Source organism: Staurois parvus, unplaced genomic scaffold (assembly GCF_062004578.1).
Source record: "Staurois parvus isolate SC_StPar_1 unplaced genomic scaffold, SC_StPar_1.0 ptg000018l, whole genome shotgun sequence".
Taxonomy (NCBI): domain Eukaryota; kingdom Metazoa; phylum Chordata; class Amphibia; order Anura; family Ranidae; genus Staurois; species Staurois parvus.
The window spans coordinates 11,440,101-11,466,008 of NW_028317814.1; the positions used below are offsets into that span (position 1 = coordinate 11,440,101).

General features: G+C 41.7%; 1 protein-coding gene across 1 annotated transcript in view; it reads right to left on the minus strand.

Moving 5' to 3' along the window:
* Positions 1–346: 346 nt before the first annotated feature.
* IQCE (IQ motif containing E) overlaps positions 347–25,908 on the minus strand; it is a 95,729-nt gene continuing 70,167 nt past the window's right edge. The window contains exons 20-24 of the mRNA XM_089682595.1: positions 17,870–17,980; positions 14,571–14,698; positions 12,118–12,227; positions 8,716–8,835; positions 347–907 (exon numbers count right to left, since the gene is read on the minus strand). Coding sequence (XP_089538721.1) covers positions 807–907; positions 8,716–8,835; positions 12,118–12,227; positions 14,571–14,698; positions 17,870–17,980 — 570 coding nt within the window. The 3' untranslated portion in view covers positions 347–806. The remainder of the gene's footprint in view (positions 908–8,715; positions 8,836–12,117; positions 12,228–14,570; positions 14,699–17,869; positions 17,981–25,908) is intronic.

The window sequence follows — 25,908 nt, forward strand, 5'->3', positions numbered from 1 at the left end:
CACATTCAAAGAAGGTGGTGAATATCAGTGCACATTTTATCCTTTTAGGATAAACAGCTTGTTTAGCCTGTATTTTTGGGCTAAAAATGGAGGTGAGCGCATAATTGAGCTTCATATATACCGCAATCATCTATATGTTGGAGTGAATTCACCTATTTGTACCCATCTCTCAGAAAAGGAGGATTTTACTTTATTTTTGATATTGGACACATAATAATGTTATTACACTAATATTTCTCTATATCCTAAAGGGATCATTTAATTAATTTTGTGTACTGTTTGGATTATATATGGTAAGGACTTACACTGTTTTTTATAGTTTATTTACATCAATATAGGAGCGCAGCACAGTTTGTTTTTACAAAGAAAATTAAATAACTTGCATCAAACTGCATGATTCATAGGATAGTACCAAATTCTATTCTATTTGTAAACAAGTTACTGCGTGCCACCAGCATCTAACATGTAATGGAACCCTCCTGATTCATACTTGCGAATGGAAGCATTCCGATCATGTGACCGCTGTGACAGGATAGGATGCGGCGGGAAGGGGTTGAATGAATATATATATATATATAAAATCAAATATATAAGAAAATGTAATAACTTGCATCAAACTGCATGATTCATAGGATAGTTCCAAATGTTACGGATTCGCTTTAAAAATTCAGAAACATTTAGAAAACTGAAAACCTTCATATCTGTGGATGTTTGTCCCGCACAAAACTAAAACTGAATAAATAAGACATGATATATATATATAAAAAAGAAGTGTTGAAGGCACTGTATGAGCAAGTGCAGCCATTTTAAAAGCCTGAGTCTTTCCTTCTTGTTGGCCGTGATGGAGACATAATGATGTCATCAGAATCGTCAGACTGCACCTCTTCGATGGGTTGTCGCACCTTCCCTAAAATGATGAAAGTGAAAGGAATTTAAGCTATAGTCGAATAACATTAACCACCTGCTAACTGCTCACAGTAACACCCTGGTCACATCGGGTGCGACTTGGCATATGACTTGCAAATCGTATGCCAAGTCGCACCCTATTTTCCACTATTACAGCAGTGATATCGGTGCGGTTCTGACTTGGTCGGAGCTGCACTGATTTCTAAAGTAGTACATGCACTACTTTTGTTGCGATTTGCATAGACATCTGTATCAGATGTCTTGCAAATCGCAACTGAAAACGGCAGGTCACCTGATTTTGAAATCGGCTTTGATGTGGCCGGGGGCTAAATGTACTGCAAGTGGGCATCAGGCACAGGCAGTCTTGTACGTAACCATCCTTCTTCCAGGTTTGGGGCTGCGTGTCCCTGCCGACCCATGCTTTGGTTGGACACACAATGAGTTTGGCAGCAGATTTCACCCAATAATTTCGGCTGAACTCTGCCAGCTGTGTCCCATCACACACAGAGTTCTGTATTTAATAACACACAACTCAGGCACAGTGATCTGGCTGTTTCTTCTCCCTGAAAAGCAGGGAAAAAAACAGCAAGATTAATAAATAAAAGCAGCACACTTGATGGCACACAGTTAACGCCTTGATTGCCCCTAGATGTTAACCCCTTCCCAACCAGTGTTATTAGTACAGTGTCAATGTACAGTATTATCACTGATCACTATATTAGTGTCACTAGCGATGTCAGTAACTACCTCTGTGACCAAGCCCTGGTGGGCGAGGCAAAAAGCATCAGAGAGTGTGACCAGAATGGCGGCTCAGGCCATTCCTCAACACTGGGGTCTGTTAAGTAGCGTCCATCCTTTCACTTGTATTGGCTGGCACTGCAATCTCTGACTCATGCTCCCCTCTTCTTGCTGGTGGGGTGATCTTTTTCCTTCCATCCATAGCTTGGAGCAGCGCCATAAGGTATGCTCTTCACTAAAAGCAGCACACTTGTTAGGCACACAGTTAATTAACCCCTTGATTGCCCCTGGATGTTAACCCCTTCGCAGCCAGTGTCATGAGTACCCTGTTATCACTGGTCACTATATGAGTATCACTATCGACGTCAGTGTCAGTTAGTGACCCCAGCCAGTGTCAGTTAGTGCCAGATTGCCTGCCACCCTATCACAGTCCCATTATAGGTCATGGATCACTGACATTGCAGTATAACGTCTATAGCTGCATAAATTCCAGTACATATATACATTTCAAAGCCATTGTTTCTCATTTTTAGGGACTCTTTAATGACTGGCATAGTACCACTGGATTGGCGAAAGGCCAATGTGGTGCCAATATTTAAAAAGGGGTAAAAATCTTTAAACTAACAGGTCTGTAATTACTTGGTAGAGTTGGGAAGATACTGGAGAGTTTAATAAAAGACCACATAGATGACTTCTTGCTAGAAAAAAATGTTTTAAGCAACAGACAGCATGGATTCATGAAAGACAGAAGTTGTCAAACACATATGATTTCCTTTTATGAGGAGGTGAGCAAAACATTGGACAGAGGGGTGGCGGTGGACGTGGTATACTTGGATTTTGCAAAAGCGTTTGACACCGTTCCCTAAACACGGCTAATTTGTAAGGTAAAGTCTATGGGCTTGGAAAAATCCATATGTAAATGAATGAAAACTGGCTAAAAGATCGTATTCAGAGAGTAGTGGTTAATGATTCATACTCTGAATGGTCTGGGGTTGTCAGTGGGGTACCCCAAAGTTCAGCGTTGGGACCCTTACTTTTTAATATATTTATAAACGATATAGGGTCTGAGATTAATAATCCCATTTCAGCCTTTGCAGATGACACCAAGCTGTGCAGTGGAATAACGTCCTTACAGGATGTCTTCAACTTACAAGCCGACCTCAATGCACTGTTAATTTGGGCAACTATGTGGCAAATGAGGTTTAATGTTGATAAATTTAAGGTTATGCACTTGGGGGCTAAGAATATGCATGTATCATACATACTAGGGGGGTACAACTGGGGGAATCAATGGTGGAGAAGGATCTGGGGGTTCTGGTAGATCACAAGCTTAATAATGGCATGCAATGCCAAGCTGCGGTTTCTAAAGCGAGCAAAATCCTCTCTTGTATTAAGAGGTATAGACTCCAGAGAGAGAGATATCATATTACTCCGGTACAAATCATTAGTAATACCTCATCTGGAATATGCAGTTCAGTTTTGGGCACCAATTCACAAAAAGAACATTGGGGAACTGGAGAAAGTACAGAGAAGGGCAACCAAACTGATAAGAGGCATGGAGGAGATCAGCTATGAGGAAAGATTAGAGGAACTAAATTTATTCTCTTTTGAGAAGAGGAGATTAAGGGGGGATATGATCTCCATGTATAAATACATCAGTGGTTCATATAGTGAACTCTGTGTAGAGTTATTCACCCTGAGGTCATCACAGAGGACAAGGGGGTACTCTGTACGTCTGGAGGAAAAGAAATTGAATCTCCAAACACAGGTTTCTTCACAGTTAGAGTTGTGAAAATGTGGAATAGACTCCCTCAAGAGTTGGTTCTGGCCAGCTCAGCAGATTGCTTCAAAAAAGGCCTGGAATATTTCTTAATACACAGAATATAACTGCACCGCCTGCCTGGAGTTTGCATGTTCTCCCTGTGCCTGTGTGGGTTTTTTCCGGGTACTCCGGTTTCCAGCCACACTCCAAAGGCATGCTGGTAGGTTAATTGGATCCTGTCTAAATTGGCCCTAGTATGTGTATGAATGTAAGTTAGGGAACTTTTGGTTGTACGCCCCTTGAGGGTTAGGGACTAATGTGAATGTACAATATATGTAAAGCGCTGCGTAAATTGATGGCGCTATATAAATACCTGTAATAAATAAAAAAATAATACGTGTCTGCTGCCTGCTGACTTTGTAATTGTTGCACTACTCTGAAAATCTACAGCAGGGAGATGGATTTGCTCATTCAGTCTAACGCGCAGCAGGTCTCCTGTCACCATACAGCGCCCTCTAGTGATTTCCAGAAACAGCTGCTTTACAGTAAAGATGGAAGCAAGCATAGGGCCAGACATTGAGTTGCAAGCGGACATTATTCTTAGGAAAGGTAACATAAATATTGAAATTCTATCAAAGGTTGCAGAGACAAGCACAAATGTACAATGTACCAAACAGTTATACTATAAAGTAGAACTGTGGACAGGCTATGGAAATTCAACATTTACATATTCTTAACGAGCAATAAAATGCTTTCAAACAAGGCATCCCTGACTTCTGTAGCTGCAGGCAATATGGATTAATTAGTGTTTAAAAATGCAAAAAAGGAACATTTATTATATTGCAGCTTAGCAGTCCTCAAATATTGTGGCTGCAATCGGATTTTTTTTTTCAGCTTGTTTTTTCTTCTTTACTTTCACCTGTTGATCCTGCCAATAAATTCATATCCTGTCCAAGGGTGTTCACTCACTGTATCTATCTGTGGAGGAGCAGCTTTACCACCCTAGGCTGCTCTCTCGATTTGGACAACTAACAGCTACCCGTCTTCTCATCTCCATTACATATGGGGGAGGTGTTTGGTAGATCTGAGAAGATATATGGGAACGTTTGAGATTATGGTTCACAAGTTACAAGGATACTACACATCTGGTAAACTGGTGTTTTATGTACTTGCAGAAAATCTACTTAGGGTGGTTTCACACTGCCCCACTGTGTTTTGAGCAAAGCGCAGCTAACCCGAGGTTTTCATGCGAGGTAGCTGCGCTTTCCCATAGACTTCTGTCAAGTCCCATGGCATGTGGGAGTTTTGGCGCTTAATCCTCTGCATTATGTAAAGAGGATGTTTGAACCTGTCTTCTCTGATCCTCCTCTTCCAGTGTTCCCCTCTTATCTCCTGATAAGATATATCGTGCAGAGTCACTCTGCACATGCTCAGCTTGGTGTGTATTGCTAAAGAGGTTTTTTTTTTTTTCTCGGTAGAGTGCATGTGATCAGCACAGGGCCAATCAGCACTATGCAGACAGAGGTCAGAGGTTCTGCATCCTCCTAGAGCAAAATAAATACTCCTACAAGCTTTAACCAGTGCTTGGCTGGATACTGATATTGAGCAAATCGCAGCTAACCTGAGGTTTTCATGCGAGGTAGCTGCACACCAAAGCTGCGGGACAGAATATAATTTTACAGGAAAGTGCAGCTCACCCGTACAAAAATTGCAGGTTAGCCGTGCTTTGCCTAAAGTGCAGAGGAGCAGGGTGAAGCTGCCCTGATCGTGAAAAAAGAAAACTTTGCCTATCACATATATGGACTGCTAAGCTGCAATATCTTACATTTTTCTTCCTGTGTTTTAGATTATTTTAAAGTGTTTCTAAACCCACAACAATAAAATCAGTCTGTATATGCAGTAAAGCATGCTTGTTATACTCACTGTGGAATCTAAGTGGTTAATCCTCTGCATTATGTAAAAAGGATGGGATGTTTGATCCCAACATCTCTGATCCTCCCCTTCTTCCAGTGTCCCCCTCTTATCTCCTGATAAGATATATTGTGTGGAGTCACTCTGCACATGCTCAGCTTGGTGTGTATTGCTAAAGAGGTTTTTTTTTTCCCCCCGGTAGAGTGCATATGATCAGCAAAGGCCAATCAGCACTGTGCAAAGAGGTCAGGGGTTCTGCATCCTCCTAGAGCAAAATAAATACTCCTCCTACAAGCTTTAACCAGTGCTTGGCTGGATACTGATAGAAGTCACAAGACTGCTAAATACCTTTTCTCATCAGCAGTATATAGCAGTTTATAGTTACTAAAATAATTGCACTTCCATGTTCTGTACACTGTGGGAGACCAGATATAGTGAATGCAGGGTCCTGGGTTTGGTAACACTTTAATCCTCAAAGTTCTCTGGGAGAAAAAAACAAATGTTCCTTTTTTTTTTTTGTTCAATCTGTAAATCTTCAGCACCAGCAGTGAGTTGGCAGCTTGACAGCCTTCTAAACTGTAAAGTAAACAAGCAGTTGGCCATAGGAAGAGGAGGAGGAAGAAAAGTGCTGAGGCCTGGCCTGAACAACATTAATAATATCTTGTGAGCTTTAAGGATGAATTGCTCCACAAGTGCCACAGCTACAATGGTCAGGTGTTAGAGCTTGTTTAGAGCTGGTTAAAGCCATTTTTAAGGCAGAAAAAAAAACCTTTGCAGTGGACACCAGCAGTACCCCCCTCCACCCTCACTAAGGTTACAGGAATAAGGTATAATACTTACCTCCAGTAAGTTTCCTCCATGGTGTGAGACCGGTCTTCTCTAAAGTACTCTGGCTCATAATTGTACACTGCAGTCATCATGTACAATGCAGAACCAATAGTCCTGCATAGTATGTGAGGGACAGCAAAGACCCACCAACAACTTGGAGCCCCATACAGAGGAGAAGAGCATGAAAGTCTGCTGGAGTGAGGAATAAGATAAGTATTATACCTTGTTCCTCTACCCGTAAACATATTGAGCATTTAACCATTGCAGTATATAGGAAACAAAAAGAGGGTGCACGGGCCCAGTGCATTACCTTTTTAAATATGAGATTTATTTTTAAAAAGTAAAATACTCACAAGAGAAATAAAATCAAATGGAAAGCATGTCACAACGGATGCAATGTGGTCCAAAACTCCTGAAGGTGGTCTGGTGGGGGACTGTAGACCTCTAGATAGCTGGTAGCTGACGTGTTTCGAGGTTGTACCTCTTCTTGAGGAGCACTGGGCTCTGAGAGGTAAAACCTCGAAACGCGTCAACCACCAGCTATCTAGAGGTCTATAGCCCCCCCACCAGACCACCTTCAGGGGTTTTGGACCACATTGCATCCCTTGTGACATGCTTTCCATTGGATTTTATTTCTCTTGTGAGTATTTTACTTTTTAGAAATAAATTTAATTTTTAATGCACTAGGCCCGTGCGTCCTCTTTGTTATATACAGTTCTCTTTGGATTTCCCTGGTCCATTGAGGGCAGCTAGGCTTGCATTCCTTTCCTACTCATGTGGGGATATTGACATTGTGGAGTCCATTGTCCAGCGCAGGAGCTCCGGCATTTGGTTGCTTTTTTCTTCTTTCCATTTAACCATTGCAGTGCAGTGGGACTCCACTGCAAGAGTAATTTAAGTATCCAAACGTTTCTCTGTAAGTACATGAAGTCTGGTCATGGTTCTACTTTATTGTGATTGTAAAGGTAGAATGTTTTTTACCTTAATGCATTTTCTGATCAAGATAACCCCAGCACCCCTAAATACCTACCTGAGCCCATCTCAATCCATCTCTGTGCCTAAGAGCAGTGGCTCTTTTCGCTCCCCCTTCTCACTGGCCATGGAGGCAGCACCAGAAGCCACTGGCTACTGCTGCTGTCAGTCACAGCTTGTGAGGAGAGCTGGGGCAAGCCATGCTGTGTGTTGGGAATAAGCCTGAACAAGTGCCCCCCATAGTAAGTGGCTTGCTATGGGGGCACTCGGCAGGGGGAGGAGCCAGGAGTGGCGGAGCAGAACCTCAAAAGAGGAGGATCATTGCTGCTCTGTGCAGAACCTTTCTAGAGAGCAGGTAAATGTGTTTTTTTTTTTTTTTTTTTTATAAAGAAAAAACGTTTTTAATGATCACTTTAAAGTGGAACTTCACTTACTCAATAAACATGGACTATTTTTAATCCTTATGATGCTAGCATTAGTAAATTGCTAAAAAATTATATCATATTTACTTGTTTTAAACTTTTTTTTTTTTTTTACAATTTCTTCAGTTGCTTCCTAGTTTCTAGGCCTAGGCAAATGATGTCATACATCCCAGAAGTCTTTGGAAGAGGAGGGAGGGTTCTCAGGTCAGCTTATGCCTGAACTAAGGGCAGATGGATTTCAGGAAGTAAATGATACATTAATCATCTGCCCTTACTCAAGAGGGCCAGGGGGGTGTTTTTCAAAATGATTTCTCAACAAAATAGAGCATGAAGACATGGATGGATGAGGCAGATTGTTTTGAATATTAAAAATGAATTAAATGGCATGTTTGGTTTGTGGTGGTGAGATGCAGTGCAGTTCCACTTTAACCACTTCCCGTCCGGCCCATGTACATAAACGGCCGGATGGGAGCAGTGCAGGAGCGGGTTGCCGTTCATAAATGGTGCCCGCATTTACAGCCTGTGTGCGCTCCCTAGGAGCATGCGGCACCATCGCTGTACGGGACCTCTGTGTGAGGTCCTGATCATGTGATCGCTGATTGGCCAATCAGCGATCACATGAATAGTAGTAAGCAAGATGTCACTTCCTGACATAATTGCTTACTACTTGTGAAATCTGTGAATGATCACAGAGGTCCCATGGTACAAAGCTATTCACAACAGCCTTGTACCATGTGACAAGCTGTGACCAATCACAGCTCTCACAGTATTTCTCAATGGCTAAAAGAATGCAGCCAGAGAGAAGGAGAAATGATTGCTTTTACAGCCTTTATGGGTGTAAAAGCAATCAGTGTGAAAAAAATCTTCATCACCCCCCAGAAGTAGTACAGTGTCACTATTGTGACACTGTACTGCTAGGGTGACAGTATGTTAACCCCCCCCCAAAACATAAATCATAAAAAAAATAAAAATCCCAGTGGTGAATAAATACCACCAAATAAAGTTGTATCTGTCTCCAAAAAATGCTAAAACATTCATATGGGTACAGTGTTGCATGACCGCGCAATTGTCATTCAAAATCTGATAGCACTGAAAGCTGAAAATTGGCCTGAACAGGAAGGGGGTAAAAGTGTCCGGACTTGAAGTGGTTAAATGCTGTGAGAGCAAATCATCTACCTGAATGCCGCTTTGATAATGAACCACGCGAGGACGGTCTCTTAGTAGCTACGTCATCTTCCTCTTCAGACGCCAGCTCCTCAATATTATCCTCAATTGCCTCTTCACCACTGTCACTTTCTGTAATAACAAGAAAGAAAAAATTGTCTTGTTCTTTTTCTTGTAATATTAGTATCTTAAGCACACATGGGGCAAATTAATAAAGCGGTGGAAGACTGGAACGTCTTATAGATCTTTCTCCATTGTAATAAAGCACATTCACGAACTGTATTGTTTGCAAGATCAAGTTTCATTTACTGTTTTTCTGGTGCACATCTGGATTTCCAATTCTTCAACTGGAAATCCAGAACATTTGATGTATTTATGATATAAGTTACAGCCACAAGCCCCTATATGTTCCCAACTCTCACCATTTGCACCTACTACTACGGAGGACCCACCGTTCTCATTCATGCTCACCCAATGTTGCACACAATCATGCCAAGATGTATTTTAGTCTAAAATCCTCATTAACATTGTCTCCATGCGTCACAGACTGATGTTATAACCAAGGTGTGAATGCAAGTACATATGCAGTGTTTACGGGTGAATCTTCCCAGCTGAAGGTGCAGAGATCCACTGCCTGCAAAACAGAACGGCTCTCCTAGAACCTGGCCACAAACAACCTTCCTTCCCCAGAACAACCAAACTCATTAAGTGATTCGATCAACAATGATTTAGATAATTTTGTTGCATTCCTCCTTTTGGTCATTTTTGAAATTAAAAGCTGTCTGAATTTGCCCAGACGATGCGGTGCGAGGCCAGGAATAGCCAAGAGCAGGCAGTGTACTTTTATAATCGAATTATAGCAAAAGGAAACTAAGTAAATGCTGCTGGAGAAGGCTAAATTAATGTAAACCTGTTGCTTTTTCCTGGGTAGGCAAAGCACAGGTTCTATTTAAAATAGACTTTTGCAAAGAATAAACCTAGTAAATGGCTTCTAGGAACTCAACACAAAACACGGGGTGCTCTGTTCTGCAGATACTGTCTTCAGTTCCCAAAGTCCAGCTCTGGCCTACCCACCTCACCAATGGTCCTTGACTGTAACTGGTGATTAAACTAATCAATAATAACAGGACTAACCCCCTCGGTCACATCAAGCTCTATTTTGAAATTGTGCAACTTACAGTGAAGTCGCACGATTTCAAAGTTGGGTGACTTGCTGATTATAGGTGCGATTTGCAAGACATCTGGCAGAGATGTCTATGCAAATCGCACCAAAAGTAGTACATGCACTACTTTAGAAATCGGTGCAGCTCCGACCAAGTTGGAACCCCACCGTTATGACCGTTCTAATAGCGGACAATAGGATGCAACTTGGCATACGATTTGTAAATCGCATGCCAAGTCGCACCCGATGTGACCGGGGTGTAAAGAGGAAATGGGGAACTATGCAGTGTCTTGAAAAAGTATTCATACCCCTTGACATTTTCCACATTTTGTCATGTTACAACCAAAAACGTAAATGTGTTTTATTGGGATTTTATGCGATAGACCAACACAAAGTGGCACATAATTGTGAAGTGGAAGGAAAATGATAAATGGTTTTCCAAATTTTTTACAAATAAATATGTGAAAAGTGTGGCGTGCATTTGTATTCAGCCCCCCTGAGTAAATACTTTGTAGAACCACAATTCGCTGCAATTACAGCTGCAAGTCTATTTGGGGATGTCTCTACCAGCTTTGCACATCTAGAGAGGGACATTTCTGCCCATTCTTCTTTGCAGAATTGCTCAAGCTCTGTCAGATTGGATGGGGAGCGTCTGTGAACAGCAATTTTCAAGTCTTGCCACAGATTGTCAATTGGATTTAGGTCTAGACTTTGACTGGGCCATTCTAACACATGAATATGCTTTGATGTAAACCATTCCATTGTAGCTCTGGCTGTATGTTTAGGATCGTTGTCCTCCTGGAAGGTGAACCTCCGCCCCAGTCTCAAGTCTTTTGCAGACTCTAACAGTCTAAGATTGCCCTGTATTTGGCTCCATCCATCTTCCCATCAACTCTAACCAGCTTCCCTGTCCCTGCTGAAAAATAGCATCCCCACAACATGATGCTGCCACCACCATGTTTCACGGTTGAGATGGTGTGTTCAGGGTGATGTGCAGTGTTAGTTTTCCACCACACATTGAGTTTTGCTTTTAGGCCAAAAAAGTTCAATTTTGGTCTCATCTGACCAGAGCACCTTCTTCCACATGCTTGCTGTGTCCCCCCCATGGCTTCTCACAAACTGCAAACAGGACTTCTTATGGCTTTCTTTCAACAATGGCTTTCTTCTTGCCATTCTTCCGTAAAGGTCAGATTTGTGGAGTGCATGACTACTAGTTGCCCTATGGACAGATTTTCCCACCTGAGCTTTGGATTTCTGCAGCTCCTACAGAGTAACCATGGGCCTCTTGGCTGCTTCTCTGATTATTTTATACTGAGATTAAATTACACACAGGTGGACTCTATTTACTAATTAGGTGACTTCTGAAGGCAATTGGTTCCACTAGATTTTAGTTAGGGGTATCAGAGTAAAGAGGGCTGAATACAAATGCAAGCAGCACTTTTCAGATATTTGTAAAAAAATTTGAAAATCGTTTTCTTTCCACTTCACAATTATGCGCCACTTTGTGTTGGTATCGCATAAAATCACAACAAAATAATTTACGTTTTTAGTTGTAACATGACAAAATGTGGAAAATTTAGTGGGGTATGAATACTTTTTCAAGGCACTGTACCTTCTAGCAAGGTTCTAAAACTTGAACAAGGGTGGGAACCATCAGTGAATTTTTTATGTAAATTATTACAGATATTTATAGAGCACCAACAATTTACAAATCACTTTACATATTGTACCTTCATTTCAGTTCCTCAAGGAGCTTATGATCTAAGGTTCCTAACTCACATTCATACATACACATACTAGGGGCAATTTAGACAGGAGCCAATTAACCTACCAGCATGTCTTTGGAGTGTGTGAGGAAACTGGAGAACCTGGAAAAAATGATCCAAGCACAGGGAGAACATGCAAACTCCATGCAGGTAGTGTCCTGGATGGGATTCCAATGACTCTAGAGTTGCAAGACAGTTGCCCACCACTAAGCCACTGTGCTTAGTTTGAGTTTTTGTTTGTGTATTATTGCCAAGGTACAAGACCACCATGCAACACCTTATCTATTCCCTTGTGTGTTGTTATGAATATGATTTTCTTTATATCACTCTGAACGTGTCTCTTGGTTTCTTTTCTTATTTTGTCTTTTGGGCAAAATTGTTTTGTACTGATAAATATGAAACTTTGCAATAAAAATTACCTGATGCAAAAAAAATAAAAAATGTTTTTCCTTAGCAAAGTACAGACACAAGCCATTCACATTTTACCTAGCAAATATTGGGCATTTTGATTGGAAGGTTTCCAGGATACAGGAGATCTTGTGTTTTCTCTGGAAGAGTTCCTGATTGGGCTCTCTTTGCCCTTCATGTCACTGGGTCTGAGACACAGGAAAATGTATAGTTAGTTACATTAATGGTTAGTACAAAAAAATGTTTTCATTGAGTTTGACAATAACTTATGCATTCTGTCACTATATCTCAAACCTAATCGAAAACATGGGTTTTGATAAATGGGATTTGTATGGGATAATGCTTGAGGAGATATTCCAGCATGCCAGATAATTCCTTTGTGGCACATTTGTAATTCTTCTATATTAAAAAGGAAAGAAAGAACAACCAACTGACATGTCGGAAGCAACTGTCACAGACATACTTAACAGAGCAAGTCTTTTCAGGCAGGCATATCCCATAATCATCTATGAGGTGCCTTAAAGGAAAATCTTTACTACCATAAGTATGCATGTTTCTAGTGTTCTAGTGACCTCACTTTTTTAAATGATAGTTGCTGGTTGTCATATTTATTTCAATAGTCCCCCCCCACCCAGCAAAATAAAAAAACTGTCCTGGAACTAACCCGGAATTCTGATTTTTACCCTGAATTTATCTACTGCAAGATTAAATCTGGGAGAGTGACTCAACGCATTGAGGCTAGAGAGACAGCCAGACAGATACGATAAGTGCAGGTTTCTTTTAAATACCACCTAGGATTGAATGACTCTTGTTTTCTCTTTGTCATGCCTCCTTCAGGTTGGCTGTCAGCTTGGCTCTAGCCAGGAGTATAAGTGATAATAAAGTAAATTGTATATTAAAGGCAATAAAAAAAAAAACATGTTATACTTACCTTCTCTGTGCAGTGGTTTTGCATGGAGCAGCCCAGATCCTCCTTTTCCTGGGTCCCCCGCTTGCACTTCTGGTCCCTTGCTATGGGAGCACCCAAGCAGACTAGCTCCAGAGCAGCTGTACTGTGTGTCCATTCACACACAGAGATGTGGCTAAGCCCCACCCTCTCCCCTCAGCCAATGAGGAGGGAGAGTCCCCGGAGAGCCGAGGCTCTCATGCACAATGCTGGATTGTGATAGGGCTTAGGTACAGTAAGTTTCGTGGGGGCTGCTGCACACAGAAGGATTTTAATCTTCGTGTATAGAATGCGTGAAGGTAAAAAACCTTCAGCCTTTACAACCACTTTAAGGCTGCAATACATGGAGCTCTTCATGAATTGGCTGAAATTCAAGCCAAGGAGCAGGGCCCTCCTTTCCCTCTTGTATTGAACTGTATTGTCTCCCGTTATATTGTAAAGCACTGAGCAAACTGTTGGTGCTATATAAATCCTGTATAATAATAATAATAATAATAATGAGTTAGCCCAAATTTGAACCATGCGTGCACCTTCTGGCTTGACAACAGTTGATTGAACAACTGAATTGTCAAAGGAACTGGGTGGAAAATTATCAGTCGAACAATATCTACATCCAATCAGATGCAAGCACTGTTCAGGTATTCTGACAGCTTCGAGTGCTGATTTCTTTATCCGCACTGTTTAGTGTGGATGGGGCATGTGAAAATTAAATGTCAGCAGTAACAAACATTGTAGCTACTGACTTTTAAGAAACAGATACTTACCAACACAGTACTGTGTCTCTGTCTTTGCAGTAGACGATTCTTCTTAGGACTTTAAATCTTTGGCGCTGCCATTTTTGCTTCGGTAGCTGGCTGTCACATCCTGATGACGCACAGCCAGCTCCCCACTGTGCATGCGCCAGATCAAGGAGCACAGGGAGACTGGTCCTGTAGCCTCCTGGGATTTAATAAGTTATATGCTGCAGGTGGGGGGAAAGTGGGCCAAGCTGATGAGGAAGTGGGAGCAAGCATTTTCAAAAAGGAAAGGGGAGGATGAGGGTAACTTTCAGTATCAGGTGATGGTCAGCTTTAACGTGTATACCCAGCTTTAGGCAGGATGAGAAATGATGGAGCACAATTCAATCTTCGAATATATTTTTTTTGTACAGACAAGTATTATATCATATGGTTATACACCTAGTATGTATCAATGGTACTCTTGGCAAACAACTACCAGAAAGATCAACAATCCAGGGGTGTCGGTTGCTGCCCAGTCCTGCTAAAATCTGCATTGACAGTCAGTTAAGAAAATGAATTATAAGTTTAAATATAGACAAGTGTCCATGTATAATACTAGTTACAAACTGAGAATAATGAAAGAAGGCGTAAATGATTTCGCTTATGTCAAAAGTTTCATTCTTGTCTACCCTGATATCCTGCATTTATTTTACACTGTCAAATGACGGATGGAAGACACGCAGACAGGAGAAGGAGACACAGTGATAATGAACAGATCCCATCCTGTGCTGCCACAACTTGCAGAGATGAACAGTGAATGGATAAAGCGCCCATTGTGTATGCTCAGTTACGGGTAAGAGATGTACCTTGATCTCTGGCCCAGCATCTTTGTGCGCGTCAGATGTGCTCTGAATGTGGACTGCAGGAGAATCACATGATCCTCTTCTTCCTTGCTGGGGTCCTGTAAAAGTTTACTGTCAGATGCCGCACTGTCCTGCAACAAAACCATGGATAGGGCCAGATTAAATTTAAAAGGCTGGTAAAAGAAACAAGTTCTCAACTCCACAAACTCAACGATATTCTGTTAAGGGAGTGCATTGTGCATATAATCACCTTCATGCCTCTGTGCTGTCAATTTATATTCCAATCTTTTTTTTTTATTGGAAATAACAGATGTACCAGTTATCATTCAAGTATAACATAAATTGCATTAAATACACTCAGGAAAAATGAGCAAATGAACATTATAACACGCAAATGTGGGAACTAGAAGTCCCTCTGGCATGACCCATAAATAGAAGGGATAAACAGAAACCATCATCATTGATCTACTTCAATACAGGGCACTTTTACCCCCTTCCTGTCCAGGCCAATATTCAGGTTTCAGCGCTCTCACACTTTGAATGACAATTGCGCGGTCATGCAACACTGTACCTAAACTAACATTTTATAATTTTGTTCACACAACTAGAGCTTTCTTTTGGTGGTATTTAATCACCACTGAGGTTTTTATTTTTTGCTAAATTAACAAAAAAAGACCGAAAGTTTCTTTGTTTCTGTTATAAAAGTTTGCAAATAAATAATTGTTCTTCATAAATTTAGGCCAAGATGTATTCTACTACATGTCTACATGAAAATAACCCAAATCAGTGTTTATTATTTAGTCTGTAGGAAAGTTACAAACTATGGTATATATCTGAAAATTGATCAATCCTGAAGTACTGACAGCCAATCTAATTTCTTCAGGCCCAAAAATGTCAGAACAGTACAGATATCCCCCAAATGACCCCTTTTTGCAAAGTAGACAGTCCAACGTATTTCATAAGAGGCATGGTGAAGTTTTTGAAGTTGTAATTTTTTTGTCATAATTTTTCGGGCACACGCAAAGCACAATCTGGGAAGGACTTCATATGATGCCCTACCAGAGGGACGAGAGGTTTGCACGGCCGTTATTTTACAATAGGCCGGGCGGGAAGTAGTTAAGGTAGATATACATACATCATTCAATATATGTACATGTCAACTATTTTCATTTAACATTCCAACCTTCTGGCTTTATGAAAGACTTTAAAAATGAAAAAAGAAAGAAAACTGTAGTCAATTGCAACTGTTTTTGCAGATCAAGCAGAGGAAAAAAATATGGAATCACTCAATTCTGAGGAAAATATGGAATCACCATGTAATTTGCAGTTCTGAAACAAACATCTGCATCAGATTACATCTGCTAATTAGTCTGCAGTGAAAAAAGAGTGCTTGCACCCCTTGGTGAGCTGTTGCACCAAGCTGATTGACATGAATCATGGCTCCAACACCAGAAATGTCAGTTGAAACAAAGGAGAGGATTACAAAACTTCTCCAAGAAGGTAAATCATCACGGAATGTGGCAAAAAGATGTTGGTTGTTCCCGCTCAGCTATGTCTAAAATCTGGACCAAATACAAATGAAATGGGAAAGTTGTAAAAGGGAAGTGTACTGATAGACCAAGGAAGACATTAAAGCATCAAGATAGAAAACTTAAAGCAATACACCTTGAAAACAGAAAATGAAGAACAAAACAATTGAGGAACAAATGGGCACTTTGTATGGCTCAAATCGCACCACATCTGTACCAGAAAGGTGCAGGACCCTTTTTTTGGTCTTTACTAGAATCAGATCACGTGGGTATTCACACCCATGCGATCTGATTCTGCACATTGCACCGCATTTTGCGAATCGATTTTGGGGTGTTGTTAACTTAACATACACACCCGCATTGGTTCGCATGAATGGGGTGCGACTATGATGCGGTGCTCAATTCGCACAGAAACCGCTGCAAATTCCGCACCGCAACAGTGTGAACCCAGGCTGAGCTCCAGTCAAGTAATTTTTCCTAGACTGAGAATGCCATCAGTCTGCTGCAAGCAGGAGGAAGCATTACATCAGTTTCCTCTTCATTGGTGATCAGATTTCAATATTGTAATTTTGTAGCAAGTCACAAGGTGAGAGGTTGCACCAAAGCCTGATCTGTGAATACAGCCCGCAATTGCACAGGCTCCAGGATTACATGTTTACTTCATCTCTGGCACTGTATCTAAGGCTGGGTTCACACTGATGTGCTGCGGTAATGTGTTACCGCAATACCTGAAAAAAAAAACACATTTTGCACATAGAGGTGCTGTGGTTCAAAAAATATGGACCGAGAAGGGTACAGATTGGTAAATTGACAGATGTGGGTCCAGACTCAGCTGCCCAGCATTTTTTTTTACATATGGCCCATGGCAGGAGTCCTCATCATTTCTGAATGCTGAAGTGTCAAGTCTATTTTTTTCCATTGTGTGGTGAGTGGGAGTACAAAATGCCCCACCATCAGTAGGAGTAAACAGTGCTTCAGGTTTGGTGGTCAGTGGGAGAAAAAAAAAATAGGTAGCACGTGTGGTCAGTAGGAGGAGGAATCTAAAAACCCTATCGTTGTTATTGGGGAGGGAACAGTGCCCCATTGTTGGTGTCAGTGGAAGAAATAGTGCCCCACTGTTGAAGTCAGTGAAAGGATTGGTGCCTCCTAATTGGTGTGTAAGGAACAGTGCCCCAGGGGCCAGAAAAAGGCAAGCTAAAGGCCGCATCCAGCCCGTGGGCCTCAGTTTGAAGACCACTGGTATAGGTTAAAGAGGAATAGGCTGACTGGTCCCAAAAGAAAAATTAAACAGCCACTGATCTAGCCAATCCATAACAATGCCCTGTCTATTGATTTTACCCCCAGATCTTGCTCATGTAGGGAATAAGGTGGAAGATTTCTTGAGTAAAAAGGGAATTTTTAGAAGAAAAACTAGAAATCTGTTTTTTTCAAGAAGATTTCTGTAAAAGAACACGGAAGAAATCACCCACATCTAAATTATGTTCTTTACACAAGAACTTTGTTTTACTAGATGGTCATATCAGGTATTGCAGTACTACTACAAAATACAAGGGTTCTCTATGGAAAAAACTATTTTAGACTCCAGCCCAGCTAGTCATGTAAGCAACAGTGTGATGAGCATCTCACTGCGAGAGGTGGAGACCTGTTCATGTTACCATATGAAAAGGCCACAGTCTAATACTGGATGTCGATTTACATTTAGACATCCCCTTTAATTGAGGATACAGGAATTACACATATATACCAAAAAAGGTGATAAACATCTTTCTTTACCTGCCGGCTCAGGCTATTTGTTCTTGGAGACTTTACACGAGGAGTTGAAGATGATATCACTTTTTGCCTGGCTAGATGACCTCGCAGAGCTGCTTGGAGAAATACGGTTGCCTAAAAAAGAAAATATGAAGTAATATAAACAAGAGTGGGACAAGGAAAATCCTCTATGTGGCCACATTGAGGGTTTGGAGAAAATTGGCAAACCTATTTATGTTGATGAATAAAGGGAATGGCCATTTCAAAGCCTAAATCCTGACAAAATGCATTTTTAATTTAGCTTTGAATGGAATGGGAAGAGGTTTTTTTATTTCTGTTTGTGACATCATTAGGGGAAGTTTTCCTCATTTACCTTTATTATGACATCTGTATGAGAAAAGATTGAAGGAGCTGTCACTGGAACAGGAAGTCATAGACAGCAATAAAATATTGTAAAGGCTATAAAGCTTGCCATGCATGGCTCGCATTTTGGTTGATCCCTGCTGAATTGGTTAAAATATGAACTTTGGGTGGTCCCATTAGTGCCACCGGACTTGACAAAAGTCAAATGAAAATAGACCTGTGTGGGAAATTGTCTACCACATAATGACTGCATCCAACCAAATGCAGCCACTCTGGATATTCAACAACTGCGGGTTCCTGACATGGTCGAGAAAGAAAGGGATCAAGTAGTTTATCAGGGCCAGGTTCCAGACAAAGAAATTGGGAAACAAGTACAAGGAAGACCTGTCAGTCTAATTAAAAGGACTCAAGCTTCTACGCACCTGAACCAATAAGGGTTAAAACATGAGTGCCTAGTGATTGATCGTCAGAACAGACAACCGCCTTGCCAAGATAGAACCCTAAAATTCACTGGAAACAGCAACCTGCTATAGGAGTGAAACCCAGGATTCAACACAATATATCCCACAAAATATGCATAACTAAATGGGAAAGGTGCATGGGAGCACCCCAACAAGAGTACAAAGGAAATGGAAGTTAGTACCTAGCTATAAACTAGTAAGACTAAATCCTGCTGACTTCCCAGATCCAACAAAACAGCAGTATCCATGGGACATGAGACAGAAACCTTATCAGGAAAGTGAAGAATATTTGTTAGAGTCAATCTACAACAAGAAAAAAAAAAAGATCCAGAATGGCCTTCAGGGGTTTGCAATTCACCCAAGAAAGGGGAGTTTAACTCCAGGTGGACAAGTCCCATGATGTCAAGAAAGTATTCCATGTTCCCATCAGAGGATACCTGCAGTAGAAAACGAATTTGTTTTGCCCATAAACAACCCAGGATGACATGGGTCCTTCCTTTAATGCCCTTCGCTCCATCTGAGATGCACATTAGTAAGTAAGCCTTTCCTCCTTGTCCAGAAGCTACCAGTTGGGAAGAACTGGCGTCCAAATGATCGCCCTTAGGGGGTTCAGTGTGGGTAGGATAAGGACATATGGTACGGTCAACAACTATCTATCCTGATGAAAGAAGGACTCTTATTCCTCCTCAGTGGTGAAAACACATCAGTTTCTAGAGGGTGTAAAGTGGTGTCCAAATCAGGAGACCTGCCTAAAAAAGGATCCCGTGATGTAGAGGCAACCACCTGAAAATCCAGAGTGTATCCCAGAAAAATTCTCCGAGAGGAACCACCTCAGAGAGGAGGGAGAGAAGTCCTTTTTAGCTGTTTGATAGGGAAGCTGAGTGATCAGGCCAGGAATGACCTGATGCTCAGTGGCAAACACAAAAGTGTCTTCAGGAATGAAAACTGGTGTTCTGGAACAGCAGAGTAAGGGACTGAGGTAGACTAAAAAGATATGAAAGAAGGAGATGATTTTCCCTCAACTCCTGAAACTTCTGCAAAAGTTGAGGGACAGGTAAATTCCTGGCTAATGGTGAGGAGCAAGAAAGCAAATTGCCCCCTTTACACCTTAAGTAAAAGGATCCCTTTACCAAAGAACCAATCTTGACGAATGGTGGCTACTAGTGATGGACAGTTTTCAGCACAGATTCCTAATAAAATCAGACATGGGAGTAGGTGAAAGATAAATATGGGATTCAGCTTACCTCTCCTTAGATTTCTTACACTGAGGCAGGTGAAAGGTCAGACCTTCATTAATATCAAAAGGTAGGTTCATAGAGAGACCAATTGAGTTATGTGCTTCTTGGATACAGCATCTGCCTCCAGACACCTAAACCAGAATGTTCTGCATATCTCTATGACCAACATATCCATATGGGACACATGCTTCTAGCAAACCATCACAACAACTGACACATGGGGCTCCAGACATCTGCACTACATATTGTATCAGGAAGTGGTCCACCATGGTGGGGAAGAGATCTCTTTTGAGGCATTTAACCCATTTAGTCATACTTTGACAGATTAAGGTCACAACAGAACAGGGCAAGGGGAAAACCAAACCAGGGATTCTAGCTGTTGGTCACTGGAATCCTTAAAGATGAAAACACTGTCTACTAGCCTAGTGATTTCCTTGTTAAGGTGGATCACTGGCAGATCCACGGTTGGTATGAACTGCTGTTTAACAAACTCCCTACCAAAAGGGAACAAATACAGCAAACGATCAGGGTTTAAGGACACTTCAGGGTAATGGGGAATACTTTGATTAGTGGGTGTACTGGAAAGGTCTTTGAGCTGTAGGAGCTCTGAAAGGCCAAAGATGGAGAAAATAGGCTGATGCTCCAGATGCATAGTGCTATTTTCCACATCAATAAGGGCAACAACAGTCTCTTGTCAGCCTGAAATAATGGCAAGAAACTGAGTCAGGGATGGTCACTGCCACCGATGGCCCAGTCTCTTCTTAGGCTGCAGAAAGATCAGAAATAGACTTTCCAGGGGAAGGAGTATAAACAAGGAATTGGGCAAATTCACAAATAAAGTTTTGTGTGACTGCAGTAGAGGCCCTTGAGCCAGAGACAAGGGCTCAGCTTTACCTGATGGCACAAAAGCTGGCCAAACACTATTAGCTTGGCGCTGCTTGTGCGGCAATGGTGGCTGGCAATAGCGGCTCTTAAAATACAACAACCTGAGAAGGGGATTCATCCATCTGTTTGTGTGGATGGAGGCATCTGTTAGATTTCTTTGGTTAAGCATGCAGGACAAACTAAGAAAATCTATAGATGTATGGACAAATGTAGGGGGACTCAGATGAGGTAGGCCCTTGGGTAGGAGGATTCCAGTTTGCAGACACCAATACACTCAGAAGGAACAGAATAAACGTCTTTGGGATCTGGGGTCACCCATTGAAGGGGGGCTGTCCCCTCTGTCTACATACAGACATGTTGTGACTGAGTGGCGGTGAACCAATTAGCTCAAGGTATGATGAAAAACCTCAGGTACAATCCCAGGCAGCTGGTAGCTGATGTGGGTCCAAAGGCCAGACATGACCAAGGTCAATGTAAACAGGAAGGAGGAAGGAACTGGAATCCTGGAGATATTCCTAGTTCCAGGGCAGACAAGTCACACAGGTTTTGTCTTGGATAGAGCATTACTTTCAGCAGTCAGACAATGACTGGAACCTCGGCTGTAATAAGAAACAGTCAACATGAGAGTTCCCCTTTAGAGCAGCATCTCAAAAAGGGAGCCTAATAAGAACACTTTCTTCAGTCTACAGTATAGTACAGTAAATCTAGCAAAATCTCTGTGCGCAAGGAAATTGCGTCACCGCGCCGGAAATTACGTCACCACGTCACCTATGCATTGCGTCACGGCACACATGACTTCATCACCCTGATGAAGTCAGGTGTGCCGTGACGCAATGCGTAGGTGACGTGGTGACGTAATTTCCAGCGCGGTGATGCAATTTCCGGCACGGACGCCATCTTTGTGCTCCACATGAACCCATGTAAGTACACCCATAGCATGAGGTTCTAAAGGCTTACTGTGTGCTGGAGAAATGTGAGTTTTATGGTTTATATTGCCTTTTGCTTATAATAAAACAATATTACAATATGGAAGGTCTCTTTTTGTATGCATCCTTAGGGAGCTGGTCATACCTATTATAGCCAAAGGGGAATTTGGAGTTGATCCTGACCTGGAAAAGTTCATAGGTATTTATCTGATGCGAGGTTTTGGTCTGCATTGGAGGATACTGTTAAGAGGAACATATACTTGGAGGGTCCAGGAGTGATCCCAAAAGCTAATTGACCCTTTTAGGGTCACGGTAAGGAGGTGAGGAGCCAATTTAGAGATTTTTGGATTCATCACCAGAGGCTGCAACGCACAGGACCACTTGCATGCGTTTGGAACACTGATGCCACAAATATTTTTGTTGGACTTTTTATAGTGTTTTTTATTATCTATATATTTACGTAATATTTCTTCAACACTATTTATATTTTTTAGTTGCAGTTGTGAGTTTATTACTCACGGTATTTGGAGTGTTTTTAGCACTTTTTGCACTATTATCTATCCCCCAGTGCTGGGATCACATGTGTGTCTCACCATTTGTGTATTTTTGATTTTCACTTTCACAACTTAGTAATGTTTGGCACATCTTGAAATGAAAAATATGACAAAGAAGGACCCAGGACTATTGAGCAGTGAGAATACTATATCAGGAAAAAATGGGACGACATTCCTCTCCAAAAACTCCAGCAACTGGTCTCCTCAGTTCCTAGACGTTTACAGAGTGTTGTTTAACCGCTAGCCTACAGGGCACTTATACCCCCTTCCTGCCCAGGCCAATTTCCAGCTTTCAGCGCTGTTGCATTTTGAATGAAAATTGCGCGGTCATGCAACAGTGTACCCATATGACATTTTTATCATTTTTTTGTGACAGATAGAGATTTATTTTGGTGGTATTTAATCACCTCTGGGTTTTTTATTTTTTCTTAAACAAACCAAAAACCACTGAAAATTTAAAAAAAAAATTTATTCGTTTTTGTTATAAAATTTTGTAAATAAGTGATTTTACTCCTGCACTGATATGCACTAATGAGGCTGCAGTGATGGGCACTGATAGGCTGCACTGATGGACACTGATAGGTGGCACTGATGAGGAGGCACTGGTAGGTGGCACTGATGGGCACTGACAGGCAGAACTGATGGGCACTGATAGGCGGCACTAATAGGCGCACTGACTGGCACTGATAGGCGGCACTGACTGGCACTGATGGGTGACACTGAAAGGCAGCTCAGATGGGCACTGATATGTGGCATTGATGGGCACTGGTAGGCACTGATATGTGGCATTGATGTGGCACTGATGGGCACTGGCACGAGGCACTGATGAGCACTGACACAAGGCACTGATGGACACTGACAGGTGGCGCTGCTGGGGCTACACTGATCATCAGGGCACACTGATCATCAGTGTACATGTCCCCTCCGCGGAAAGCCGATTACCAGCTCTCCTCTCGAGCTGCCAGCATGACGGCTCGAGAGGAGAGAAATGCAGGCATTTCCCTGTTTACATGTGAGCAGCTGTGATTGGGCACAGCTGATCACATGACCGAGCTGACATCTTCGGCTCTTTCCGTGATCGGTGATCCGCTGTGTCCGATGGACACAGCGCACCACCGATCGCCACGCTGCGCGCTCCCTGAGCCACGCATGCGCGCTGAGAACGGGAGGACGTCATATGACGTCCTCCCAGAACGAGAGAACCACCTTGCGTCTGTCATATTACTATATGGCGGGTGGGAGGTGGTTAAAGAAGAGGGGATGCTCCGCGATGGTAAACATTACCCTGTTCCAGAGTTTGAGACGTGTTGCTGCCATCAATTTCAAAATACCTTAATTTATTTATTTTTTAATGGTACATTTTCTCAGTTTAAACATTTGATATGTTTTCTATGGTGAATAAAATATGGGTTTATTATTATTATACAGGATTTATATAGCGCCAATGGTTTGCTCAGCGCTTTACATTATAGTGGGAGACAATACAGTAACAATACAGTTCAAAACAAGAGGGATTTGAGGGCCCTGCTCCTTGGAGCTTATAATCTAGGCGGTTTATAAATCATTGCATTCTGTTTCTATGTAGATTTTACACAGCATCCCAACGTTTTAGAATTGGGGTTGTAGTTAATAACACCCTTCACCAGAAACACTTGAACTCAATAATTTTGAGGGCTGTTCGCATACGTTTGCTGATATATTGTAGGTGTGATGGTCAAGTGTTCACATACATTTGGCCACATACTGTTCTACAGTTAAGTTTGTCCTCGTCTGCGGCCCCACAGAAAGACACGTTCTATCCAGGCTTTTGAATATTTAAGCAAATCTATGTTAGCCTTGTACATCTTTGAATGGTAACCCATAAAAACAGACAATCATTAAAAAAGAGGTTCTAAAATGACTTTCTTACCAACCATCTGCCTGTGTAAGGGTATGTTAAAAAAAAGTGACTGTACGGTACTTTAAAAGCCCATTACATCAAGTTTTCAGCTTTAACAGCAACCTTTATGATCCAGATAGGTTCATTTGAAGAATGACATCTCAAATGACTAACATATGCTGGAAATGATGCTGTGCAGAAAATGAAGTGCGGCGAACAGGCTATAAAAGTCACGTTAAATCGAGACGGCGATGATATAATAATCAGCCAATCATCTCAGCTGTCCTCTGGGCCATCTGTCTAGTATTTTCATTTAATAACATGACACTAGGTCAGGGAGCTCAGATAACACAGCTGTCTGTGCTGCTAGCTTTTAATAAAGTGCCATGTATTTATATTGTGCATTGGCAAATGATACTTTTATAAGCTACACTGCTCAGATAGATTTCTATAACAAGCTTCTGAGACCACTGAATATATCTTGTAAATAGTTCCAGCCAATAAAGGGAACCTGTCATGCTGCTAAAAATATAGAGCAACATTACAGCTCAAAAGCAGGCATCACAAAGTGCTTACACGTACTTTATTTTTGGTAAGCCCTCTCCTGTCCACAGTAAGCTACTGCCCTCTGCATGTAGAAGTGAGCACTACACTACAATTGTCCAGTGAGCTGCTCCCACTGGGCTGGGGAATGGAGTACTAAGGCCCCTTTCATATAGGCAGCAGTCTCCACTGACTTGTGAAAAGCGATCCAAGATGGGGACGATTCTGCCACCTTCTGCGTGTTTTTTTTTTTTGGCTGTATTTTTTTTTTGTTCGGTAGACTTTTGTATCGAAGTACTGTGCCACAGTTTTAGTGCGGTCCCATTGACCTCAATAGGCAGTGGTGTCTGTCAAACTGCACAAGCTACATTATATTTGCTGCTGCTGTGGCATGTGTACTGCTCCCTCTGGCTGCCATGGTAAGCTTTAGGTGGGTAATAAAAACACAAATCGATCGTCTGTTTTTACTGCCCCTTTGGCACCCGTGTAAATACATCCCAATGAAGACTCTCCTTCATTGTGTCCTGGTGACCATTGCCACCAGATCAGAACATGATTAGAAGACAAATTTACAGCTCTTATAGAAAAACAAACAGGAAAAGGGAAAAAGGAGGTGTTTCTAAGAAGGATTACGCTTCGCTCTGGTGAAATTGCCTACCCCTGCTATAGAGGAAATATGAAGGGGAAAGAAAACGTCGGCCCTCCAGCTGCTGCAGAATAAGCCCCATTATGCTTTTGCTAGTCATGCTTGTGGCTGTCAGACTTTTGCAATGTTTCATAAGCCAAAGTTTGCCTACCCCTGCTCTACACTGACCAAAGCTAAAAAAATAATTATATATATATATATATATATATACATACACACACACACATACAGTCAGGTCCATAAATATTGGGACATCGACACAATTCTAACATTTTTGGCTCTATACACCACCTCAAAGGATTTGAAATTAAACAAACAAGATGTGCTTTAACTGCAGACTGTCAGCTTTAATTTGAGGGTATTTACATCCAAATCAGGTGAACGCTGTAGGAATTACAACAGTTTGCATATGTGCCTCCCACTTGTTAAGGGACCAAAAGTAATGGGACAATTGGCTTCTCAGCTGTTCCATGGCCAGGTGTGTGTTATTCCCTCATTATCCCAATTACAATGAGCAGATAAAAGGTCCAAAGTTCATTTCAAGTGTGCTATTGGCATTTGGAATCTG